The 12110-nt window shown below is 44.0% G+C and overlaps 1 protein-coding gene across 1 annotated transcript in view; it reads left to right on the forward strand.

Moving 5' to 3' along the window:
• Positions 1–10953, forward strand: part of kif26ba (kinesin family member 26Ba) — a gene marked incomplete at both ends in the record, with an annotated part of 78961 nt that extends 68008 nt beyond the window's left edge. Inside the window, 12 exons of the mRNA XM_079166505.1 lie at positions 45–146; positions 367–494; positions 843–1022; positions 1197–1510; positions 1952–2624; positions 3138–4060; positions 4288–4520; positions 4934–5104; positions 5205–5419; positions 8382–8650; positions 9988–10138; positions 10805–10953. Coding sequence (XP_079022631.1) covers positions 45–146; positions 367–494; positions 843–1022; positions 1197–1510; positions 1952–2624; positions 3138–4060; positions 4288–4520; positions 4934–5104; positions 5205–5419; positions 8382–8650; positions 9988–10138; positions 10805–10953 — 3508 coding nt within the window. The remainder of the gene's footprint in view (positions 1–44; positions 147–366; positions 495–842; positions 1023–1196; positions 1511–1951; positions 2625–3137; positions 4061–4287; positions 4521–4933; positions 5105–5204; positions 5420–8381; positions 8651–9987; positions 10139–10804) is intronic.
• Positions 10954–12110: the final 1157 nt, after the last annotated feature.

Below are 12110 nucleotides of genomic sequence, written 5' to 3' on the forward strand. Positions count from 1 at the left end.
GACTGTAATTGAGAATATGTCTCCTTCACTGTCTCTCTAAACAGCCGTGAGAGTCTGAATGTGGGCAGTAACACTGAGGGAAAGGCCCGCACTTTAGGATCACCACGCCTCGGCATCGCCAGCCTGACCAAAACCTCAGACTACAGGTAAGGTGTAAGGTGTTGTGTGTGGACAATAATGTTGACTTTGGACTTCAGTTTGAATGAAAACAACATTTGGAAGATGTCTAAAAAACACCAAGACAAAAATAATTTGTATTTTTACTATATTAACCGTAATCAGCAAGGAAGGACAGTCTAAATGTGTAAGAAGGCAGCAGCGCCAAAGACCGGCTCCATAATGTTTGATCCTTGTATTCCTCTGCAGGCCTCCGTCGTCCCCCTCCCAGCGGTGTAAAGTGTACACCCAGAAGTGCGTGATGCTGGCAACGCCCCCCATGTCGTCACACACTCTGGCTCAAGACGGACAGGCCACAGACGCGTTGACCTCAGACAGTATGCTTCTTTCTACATGTTTATGCTTTAGAATGGAGTACTGTATTGCTGCTGCTTAGTATGTCTTAATGTTGTATGAACAACCTGTTATTGGGAGTCCTTACACGCATCTCCCTCTGGCAGATAATGTTGCTGTTGTATGCCAAAAGTCGATAACAGAGTCTACATGAATGTCTTCAGGCATTTAAAATATAGCCACATACTGAGTCACTACAGCGCAGCACAGTTTATCAGTAAAATAGCCAGTGGTTCCAAATTGGCATCATAGTGTGAAGCCAATTTCCTTCTATTATGCACTTGGAAAACAAAATGAGATACGACGCCAAATGTGTCTTTCTGATTCTGCAGACAGTTTGGCTGCAGACAGCGGTCGATCCTCCACAGATTCCGTGCTGTCCAGGACTCCTCCGGTGGGCATGAGCCCACAAGTCCGAGAGCCAGCACAGTCTCTGTCTGCCAGCCTGGGATCAGCAGAGACACTCTGTGACGATGACGTCCCACCGATTCCTCTGGACACGCACAGGGATGGTGAGTTGAACTAAAACATTGATATTTTTATACAAGGAAAGGAGGTTGAGATGCAAAAATAGGTCATATGAGTCATACACAAAGAAAGAGAATTATGAGGATGAATATGAACAGCTAGGAAACTAACAACATTTCCACAAATGTTGTAACCTGGTTCTTACACTCCACTTGCAGCCTCAGGACCAGCAGCTTCTGTAGGAGCAGTTGGACCTATCTCACTTGGGGAGGATGAACCGGTGTACACTGTAGCTTCTGGAGGGGAGGAGACCCTTGATGTTACAGCTCTTATGGAGAGTCAGGGCCTCACCTGTCGTCCAACGAGCATCGTCAGCTTCAAAAGTCATTGTTGCTCCGTCACTGCCCTTGCTTCAGGCTCTCAAGCATCCTGCTTCATTAGTACTGCCGAGGATGGAGCTGTGGAGGATTATCACATGCCTGCAGGTCCTGCAACAACCTCAGGCGTTACAGATGTTGCTGCCATGGCAGAGGTTAGTGTGACTGACTCGCGTTGCATTTACGGTGACTAAGATCATTTGGCATGTGCAAATGTGTCCCAAACTAAAGCAAATGTTCACACATATGGCTGATATGATCATATTCGAGCCAGAACCAAATACAGAACAACACGGCTTGTCACCTGCGAGAAATTCTGTCTCATCTGATTGGATGATGGACTCAGTGAGTCCATCAACCAATCACATGTATACCTTCGATTAAAAGTTTGGATTAAAATCACCATATGATTTACAGTATTTAATATCTTCAATAATACTTAATTTGACAAAATAATCTTTAGCTGTCATAATTTGAATACAGTCTTTTACTACTTGACCAGTGCCTAGATCTTATGTAATTCAATGTTCATTGTGTAAATCATTGTTTTTTTAATTTTAAGATGTCATACCCAATTGAATTGTGTCCTGTTATAGGTTGCCATGGCCAAGCTGCGGATAGAAGGTGAAGCCTTTTCCACAGTGATGTCTAACTGTGGTTCACCCATCTCCTCCTGGATGAGTGATCTGAGCATGGGCAGTGAAGCTGACCAGTCTCTCCACAGCTTCAGTCAGTCCCAGAGCCAGCAAGGGGAGGCCCTGGCTGAACCTGAACCCAACCAGAGCCTTTCGTTCGGATTGGAGGGTCTGGGTGCTTATGAGAACGGTGGCAGCCCGAGAAGGGGGAGTCTAGAAGGAGAGGTGGTGCTGTCAGAAAACGGGGGTAATAAGGCGACTGCAACCAAAGACAAGCTGAGGAAACTGCCTCCATCCATGGCTAAAACTAACATCCAAATTCTGGCAAGACCTGGTAACCTCTCTCCCTTCAAGACCACCATCAGTGTCAAACCCATGGTTATACAGGAACCAACCATCCTCTCTTCACCTACCAAGACCAGCTTGATGAAAGACCCAGGCAAATATAATGCACCGGTTCTAGCTTCTATTTCAAGTGAGATGAGTTTTGAAGACCCATGGTTGAAGCGCGTTGTGGAGGAGGGGAGGTCCAGGGAGCTTGTGTGTGAAGTGAAGCCAGAGAAGAGGGACGTGGAGCATTCAAAAAGTCCGGTGGGAGCTGCGACCGGAGACCATCGGAGCTTCTGCAGGGATTGTAAGTGGGGTTGGACTGGGATAATAAATCAGACTGTGAATCTTACCACCAGGCCAGGCCATGCCAATCTCCACGCAGTCACAACAGACCAAGTATACTGTAACCGCTTTGTTGAAATATTTTTAATGTTTACCGTTTCTGCCAGTAATATATCTTTTACCACCCAACAATGGTGCCTTAAAAAACATTCTAATGTCTGCGGTTTCAAGAGGTAGGTTTTCTGACTGGACTTCTGTTGATCATCATGACACTCTGGTAGCTCTGAGTAAGAGGGGGTATATCCACCTGACAGAACAGAGCAGGTCTTTATTTTCAATATCTAAAAACATAAGACTCAACCTCGGAAAGCTACAGCTGCTTTTAAAACACTGACACTTCAGGTCAATCAGCTGGCCAGTAGACAGTCCGGGCCTGATGGTAAGAAACAGGGAAATGTTGTTTAAAAGTAAAAGATAGTCAGGATTCTTAAAATGAGTCAATGTTCTTTATCATTTGCTATTCTTCCATCACCAGGTGGGGATCATGGCAGCTCTAGTTCGGGTGGTGAGATTGTGTCGTCTCCAGATTCCTTTAAGAAAGTGGTGGATGGCTGTGAGATGGTGGCCATTGTTGCCCAGGGAGAATATCTGACGAGTATCTACAGCCCAGATATCCACCGTACTGCCAGTCTTCCCCGCGGCTGGCACCGTCTCAACCGCCACGATGGCTTAGACAATGGAAACGAGTATCGCAATCTCGGTGTCACCACTTCAACTCCCTGCAGTCCTCGAGCCACACTTGACCGCCGAGGATCAACTGTAAAACTAGGCTTTTTCTCCCACAAGAAGGGGGGAATCCCACCTCTGCCACCGATACGGAAGTCCAGCCTTGACCAGCGGAACAGGGCAGCCAGCCTTCTCCACCAACCCAGCCACGGAGTGTCATTGCTGGGCATCTCGGCAGATGATGCAGAGATCACCAGACAACGAGGCTCGAGCATAGACAGCAGCAGACTCTTCAGCGCCAAGTTGGAACAGCTTGCAAACAGGACCAATTCTCTGGGTCGGGTCCACAGCTCCCACAGTGGTTCCCACCATTACGACTGCTTCTCTCTGGAGAGAGGGGGTAGCCTGAGAGGGGGAGGAGGAGGAGAAGTGAGGGGGGACAGCACCATGCCTCGTACTGGGCGCAGCCTCACCCGTGCTGGATCAGTATCTTCTCCAACTGGAAACATCAGCAGCCCCAGTTTCAGTGCCAGTCCCGGTCCAAGCAGCGCTCCACAGTCACCTGCCAAAACCAGCACCCAGTCAAAGATCTCAGCAGTCAGTAAGCTGCTGATGACCAGCAGTCCCAAGGCCAGGAGTCTGTCTGCATCCAGCACCAAGACTCTGAGCTTCTCCACCAAGTCTTTGAGCCAAGCTTCCAGCCGCAGCTCCAGCCTTCCTCCTAATGGAAAGGTAGGAACAAATATTTCTTTACTGTAAATGAACACACTTTTAACAGCAATAAACTACATGATTCAGCTCATCAGACTAAACTAGATGAACCACACAGTTTAAACAATGACTGCGTCCTCCGTTTTACACAAGAAACACATTGGTCAATGACTTAATGCAAGTAATTCAAGTCATCATGGCCTCCGTTTCTCCTTACATCCACCTAAGCAATTGATCTGTTTCCTCAGCCCCAGAGCTCAGTCCAGGGCCCTCTGCAGCAGCAGGGACCTTCCCCTGGATCCTGGTCTACCCAGTCTTTGAGCCGCAGTCGAGGGGGAAGCCTGGCTGCCAAGCTGCCTCTCCGGGCTGTCAACGGTCGAATCTCAGAGCTCCTCCAGGGAAGTGCAGGCCCCCGTTCCAGGAGTCATTCCCAGGGAGGAGGCACAGATCCAGCTGAGGAAAGAGGAGTTGGAGGGGCAAGGTTAGTCAGTTTTACTTTATTTCATTTTACATTTCAAGCATTTAGTAGGACATACTAAACAAAGAAAATTCAGAAAATACATATGATATATGAATTGAGTTCATTATATGGCAATAAATATGACGCACCAGTGGCAGTAGTAGTGCAGAGACCATTCATGTGTAAGAATATCATCAATAACAGCATGCATAACTAAATCCTGAAGGTTCATGGTGCATGTCGCGAAATTTGCCTCCATCGGGGTCTTCATTCCCTCTGCTTAATTGTGCATTATTAACTAACACAGACAAAGTGGCATTAAAACTAATTCCAAAATGAATCTGTAATAATTTATCCTATTTTCCTGTTCTCAGTGGAGGAGGAACTGGAGCAGGAACTGGAGCAGGAACCGGATCAGGAAGTGGTGGTGGTAGTGGTGGTGGTAATGGTGGTGGTAATGGAGGTGGTAGTGGTGGTGGTGGTAGTGGAGGTGGTCCGGGTGAGGAGAAGACAGCAGTGGTCCAAACGCTGCCCTCACCCTACAGCAAGATCACAGCTCCCAGAAAATCACACCGCTGCAGCAGCGGCCATGCTAGTGACAACAGGTATGATCTCACTTTCCCTCAGAAATGTCAAAATCTAAATTTGTGCTGGTTAAAACATTTGATTTTACCTTCAACTGTGATCTCATTCTGCGTCAAACAGCAGCGTACTGAGTGGCGAGCTCCCCCCAGCCATGGGGAAAACAGCCCTGTTTTACCACAGTGGAGGCAGCAGTGGCTATGAGAGCATGCTGAGAGACAGCAGCGAGAACACAGGAAGTACCTCCTCCGCCCAGGACTCCCTCAGTGAGCACAGCTCAGCCACCACCTCCTCCAGACGGAGCTCCAAGAGCAGCAAGAAGAGCAGGAGCAACACAGGTCACAATCAAACCTATTTTCTAACTATTGCCGATATGACGTTGTCATTTAATTGGATTTTAGAGTATCATGGAAGATGACAAGACAGGCATTTATCATTTTGGGGATCAGCTTACTTTTTAATTAACTTCTCAATCAGTGAACACATTCCCAATGCCACATGCAAAGAGGACCACTCTTATTGAGTTTATTCTGTTCTCAATATGTATTAATTTCTTGCCCACTTTCAGCATGCACACGTACTGTAGCTTTTAGAGCTGAAAAGCAGCATACATAATTTTTGTATTATGAAATCTATAGAGGTGAAAGCTTTGATAAAATGTGATCATAAGACTGCCAAGGCTTTTTAAAACCAAAATAAAATGCGAAGAAATTAAGAATTGACAGAAACAACAAGAACTACCTTTATAAGGAGAATCCATCTGTAAAAAAGCAAAATGAGAACGGGTCAGGGAAAAGTGAACGAAGCTGTGGCTGCAGAAGGAGTTAGCAGGTAGGAAAGGTGACCCTGACCACCCATCTGTGAAATGGTAAAGGGAATCTGCTGGTGTGGGCTGTAATGAATATATATTCACCAGAACAGCACACAGAGAGGCTGCTAATGTGCCCGCCACATTACACTCTACTGGTTAACCACGAGGATGGATATGTGCATAAAATCAGATTGGACAGAGGCAGCTCTTCCTGGTGTGTCTCTGATTAATAATTGAAATTGGAGTAACCCTTTCCATACATGCGCATGCAGTCTCGCCTTCTGCCATGCAGCATAAAGTCTGGATTTAATCTAATTTTGCTTAAAACCACAAACTTTTAAGCATTCACTGTCAAACCATCACAAGAAGACAGAGAGGATTATCTGTGTTTGTTGCACATGTTCAAGATGGATACAACAATTCAGTCCAAATTCAGGCAAACAGAAAACAAATAGTAACAACAGACAGATGTGCAACAGACTGAAGCAATGTGTGAAGATGTTAGTGCGATCGAAATTGTAATCACATCTCCAGTTGACTCTCCCTTCATGTTTGATTTCCATTAGATTGGATTCAATAATGATCTAAAAAAATAATATTCCATGTCTCTACCTCTCCTCATCTTTTTTCATCTATTCCTCTCCCACATTTGTCCAACTCTCTCCCCCTGCACCTTCACCCCCCTGCGGACCCTTATTCTGTCTCTGTCCTCTGATAATCCGTTGCCTACTACGTAATGAAAAGCTAATGTCTCTGCTTGACCTTCATGTGCCACAATGAGATCAAAAGACAGCTGCAACCTTATTAAAATCACCACTCTCTCCCTCCTCCGTCACACTTTATCTCTCAGTTCCTAGTGAATCAGATAACTCTCATTCCTACATGGCTGGCAATTTCTATGCAAAGCATGTGTGCATGTATGAAAGTGTGTGTTCATTCTAGCGTTGTGGGCAGATTAGAGTGACCTGCTGCGCTTATCTGTGAGATTCATGAACAGAGACTAAACTTTTTATCTGGCTTCACACTTCATTATCCGTTTCTAGTTCCCTTTCTGCTTTTTCAATCAGTCAATACTTTTCCTTTGTCCTTTCCTTTCTGCCTCTCTCCAGTTGTTCATCCATATCCCTCTCTTTCCTCTACCACCCATGATCTCTTTCCTCAGCTTACACTATTATGCTTTTATATCGATGCCCTATCTTCCCGTTTTCCTCTGTGAGTGACTCACTCTGATGCAAAGCAAATGGTAAAGAGTGAACAAATAGGGGTTCCCTGTTGAGCGCAAGGACACTTAAGTTGTGCTCTATCTACTGTATGGCTGTAGATAGATATATTAACACATACACGGCTTGTCTGTTTACGTGTTCATCTTGAAAGGTCCTCTGTAACCCCATAAACCATGTAATCCTCATGTTAAATTAAAGGCATAGTTTGATATTTTGCAAAATGCGCTTCCTTGCAGAGTTAGATGTCAATGTCAAAATCCACGAGCACCAATGAGATCAACGCGCACATGTATGTAGAGGTCCCGTGCGTGCAACTCAAACAGTGCTTTCACATCACTCTGCGCAGAATATCTCTGCTCGCGCGAGCAAAATTGAAAGAAGAAAACCATGCTTTGAGGGCGAGGAGCGTCTGCTGGTGCACGACTTCTATCACTGCTCTTCTGCTCGTAAAGCTTTCACCGTGTTTTTTCTTTTTGACAGTAAGTGGGCGGACCCACTCACCATTGTGTCACTAAATTGAATTGGTTACAATCCTCGTCTTTGGATTGGCCGGACATCCTTCCCGACATGGTCGTTAGGTGGCAGTATAAAGATGGTTTTCAATCTGCCACTAAAAAAACACCGTTTGAGTTGCAGGCGCGGGACCTTCACACACACACAAACACACACGTATGTGCGTGCGTGTGTGTCGATCTCATTTGTGTTTGCGGATTTTGACATTGATTTGCCGTCATATAAATAAGAGGATCAATACCTCTCTTATATCTGTCCGTTCAATATATATATAGCCGTTAGCTTAGCTTAGCATAAAGACTGGAAACAGGTAGCCTGGCTCTGTCCAAAGACTACAGCCTACCAACAGTTTCAAAGGTTATTGATTAAGACGTTATATCCCATTTGTTTAATTAGAACTGAAAAGTAAAAATGTCAATTTGTTGATTTACGGTAGGCTAGTTGACTATTTTTTGGTTGGGCGCAGTAAATTCAGTGTGGTTCAGTATCAAGCTAAGCCATGCTAAAGCAGTGTGAGTGGTGTAGCGCACTGGTTTATGGTTGAAATGGCTATCAGGTCCGTTGAAGGATAGAGTTTCCCTTTAAATTTGATGAAATCCACCACTTTTTCCAATGCATCACTTATAGAAACATTTAAGAAAGACAGATTTACAATAAGCATTGAACAATACTCAATAAATGGATAAGGAACTTTATAATAAACTGGCGGTGTGTAACACTCTTTTTTTGTCCTGATCTTATTTTTTCTCTCAGGCCTGCAGAGACGTCGTCTGATCCCAGCACTGACCTTGGACTCTTCCTCCTCCTCCTCACCTTCTCACCGCTCCTCCAAACAGGCCATCACCTCCTCTTCCTCCTCCTCCTCCAGCCCAGGTGCATGCTGGGTAGATGGTCCACTGGGTCCCCCAACGCCCTCAAACCTCCGTGGCGCGACTGCAACGACAGAAACCTTTGAGATCAAGGTGTATGAGATAGATGATGTCGAGCGACTGCAGAAGAGGAGAGACAAAGGAGGGGGCAAGGTGAGCGAGAGAAGGGAGGCGGCTGAGTCACGGCTGAAGGAAAAGGAAGGAGAAACAAACCTGATCCACATGATGCTTCATTGATAATGATGCAATTTAACAAGTTCCAACTGGAACACAATTAGGATTTTAATCTTCAGTTGGTAAAGTGCTTCAAGTGCATTCATCCTAAATAAAATACAGGTAGAATGTGAACATTCTTAAAATATATTTTACACCACAGCTTTCCCCACAATATTGTGGATGTCAATATTCAGATGGGTCTAGATTAACCTCAGGTTGTTTTCACCGGCTGCACAGGTAAAGGAGGATTTGATATGAGAATTACAAATATGGCAGCTACAGAAAAAAAGGAAAAAGAAAAATTCCCCAATCTCCACGGGTAAAAGAATCTCATTCACATACAGTGGGGAAAGAGGGAGAAAGAGAGGGTGACAGTGTGGAAGTGTATTTGGAAACAAAAAAGGATCAAACAAAGCATGTAATGGTTAAAGAAAGAGAAAGTGTGTGAGGAGAATGTACTGTATGGTGGTAGGCTGAAGGAGAATGAGGGATGGATGTGTGGAGATAATTAAAGAACGTGGAGAGCCAAAGAGCAGAGAAAGAGGCCCAGAGGGCAGGAGCCATATTGCCCTTGATGTCAAAGAAATTGATTTGATGAATAATACTTGTGGGACACACTAAAAAGCAAAAAGTGTTCTTCTGTTGGATACTGCTGCTGGAGGAGAACGAGAGGAAATAGACATGAGTTACTGTACGTGTGTGGAAAGAGACTAGAAAAAACAAGTAAGGATTTTCACAAAATGAATGAATCAACATTAGCACTACGTTCTGTATGAATAGTGAGCTTTTCTTTTAAATAAATCTACCGTTTCTCTCTGTGTTACTTAATTTAAGAATTTATTAAAAATTACCCAGATTTAGCAGAATACAGAGTTTTTCTGTGAAACTCATGAACTCGTTAATAATTAATGCATGGCGCAGGTTTTTAGGTTTCCACTCTTCAACCTTTATGCATTCAGAGGAAGGAGCAATGTGAGCTTTGGGAGCGAGGGTGGGAGAGAAAACCATGAAATATAGATTTCCCCTACAGCAGGCCTTAAGAAAGCCACTTAACCCCCGACTGCTCCAGTGAAGCAGCTCAGTGTCCGAAAGCACTCGGCTGTGTTCACACTGAAGGGTCGATGAGGTGTAAATGTATGCAACTGTGTGAATGTTAAGCAGGCTGCTGCTGAAAGAGAGCCACATGTGTTTCACAACAGAGTCCTCCAGATAAATAAAAGGTGAATAAAATCCATATCTGCCTCTCTCTCTCTCTCTCTCTCTCCGTGTGTCAGGAGGTGGTGTATGTCAGCGGTAAGCTCCGTCTGTTGGAACACCGTCAGCAGAGAATCAGTGAAGTCAGAGCCAAGTACCAGTGTCTGAAGAAGGAGCTGGAACAAACCAAACAGCACCTGATGCTGGAGCCGCACAAATGGACGACCGAGTGTAAGTAGGAGTCTGACACATCAGGGAGTGTGTATTTGTTTGTGTGTGTGTGCCTGATCATGTAATCTACACTAAATGTTCTCAACAAGTTAGACAATTATTTTTACGAGAGTATTGACTGGATATGCTATATCATAAGTTATCAAGCATATTAGCTGTAAGGTTTCTTGCCTGTTGTAATTCAAGAGCACTAACATATTCAGATTGTGTAGGTAATACTCATCCAAAGGCTTTGTTTTTGTTTGTTAAGAGAACAATTGTGCACATCCATTCCTTAAATATATGATTTGCTGTCTAAAAGAAGGTATTTAAAGGTGGAGTGTGTAGGATTTGCCAAATGTGTACAGGAGAACTACGGTGGCCGAAGCTAAAACATGAAAACGCAAATGGCCCTATCTAGAGCCAGTGTTTAGTTTGACTGTTCTGGGCTACTGCAGAAACATGGCGGCCGGCTCATTCTAATTCTTATTTTTAAATTGATTATACACTAAAGAAGACTTCAATGAATCACTGTTTTTTTGTCTTTTCATGTCATTTGTTGATAATAAGAAAAAGATAGAATACCATCAGACTTTAAAATGGGTTTTATACTCAAAAACAAATTACGTAGAGCATTGTTAGAGCAAAGTGTGTCATCTCTATATCTGCTCGTATGTCCATTTTCAGTTGAGCTACAACAGGCCTACGAAGTAGACTCACTGGAGTATCTGGAGGCTCTGGAGACAGTGACGGACAAACTGGAGAACCGAGTGAACTTCTGCAAATCCCACCTCATGATGATCACCTGCTTCGACGTGTCCTCGAGACATCGGTAGACAGATGGAGAGCTGGAGGACGGAGAGGCCGACGCACAGCTGGACTCAATTAGATGACGCCCTTTGGACCATATGCCCACCGATTAATCAAACACTTTTACAAAATATCTCCTACACAGATACATCTCATCAGATGACTGGATAATTGCAAGGAGGGATGACTGACCACTCGCTCCTGCATGTCATCCTCCAGATGAAAGTAGGCAGAAGGACAGGTGGACGAAAAGCTGGAGGGATGAAATAGAGATAGATATTTAACAGGCCAACAGACAGATGAGTCCTTGTTTTTTTTCTCGGGGCTTGGAAACAACCTCAGACACAGATATTGAACAGCATCTAATGAACGGGCCACTTTGAATCAGATGAATATGGCTGCTCAAAGAGGCAGACAGATGATTCTGAGAAGAAACATCAAACATAACCAAGAGAATGTGGGTTTCCAGAGATTCAGAATAATTACACTCTTTTAGATATTTAGGAATGTCGAGAGGAAAGGAGCGGAAAGCAAAAACTGCCCATTTTTTAAACAAAGAAGGATAAAGAAGAGGTGCAGGAGAGGAGATGAACAATTTCTCATCTCCCATCATTTTAGAAGAGCACCTTTTAGAGTTCAAACACAGAGTGCTGACTACAGAATGGCCTGGTATTGTTGTGCAGTTATTAAAAGAGACTGACCAAGAGAAAGGCAGGTCTACAAAAGAAAAATGATTTAGATAAGTGCCTTGTGAACATTTCAACAATACCAAGACCAATTCTCTTTCTCTCTGAATTTGTGTACATGCAGTAAGTATGGTGCTAGCATAGAAAAACCCCACAAAAGATCCGTGTCCTTGGGAAATCTTTCAATTTATAGCCATTTCTGACTGTGATGTTTTACTGTCGGTCAATGTTTCACTATATCATAAACAAACTAATACTGTATGTTTGAATGGTCTTTGGTACAATGATGAGAGATGAGACTAGATTTAAACGAAATAAAAAGAGTTAAAGAAGACCAACAAAACATAGAACAAGTCCTCGGTAAGGACCAAATATCCAATTTGAAAAACGTACATGATTTTTCAAGAACACAAGAGTAACGTGTGTTTAAACAAAGAAAAAAAAAAAAACGCCATTTTTTTGTGACGATGTTTTAGACTTTACCTACAAACAGAGCA

Source organism: Pholis gunnellus, assembly GCF_910591455.1.
Source record: "Pholis gunnellus genome assembly, chromosome: 1".
NCBI classification, from domain to species: Eukaryota; Metazoa; Chordata; class Actinopteri; order Perciformes; family Pholidae; genus Pholis; species Pholis gunnellus.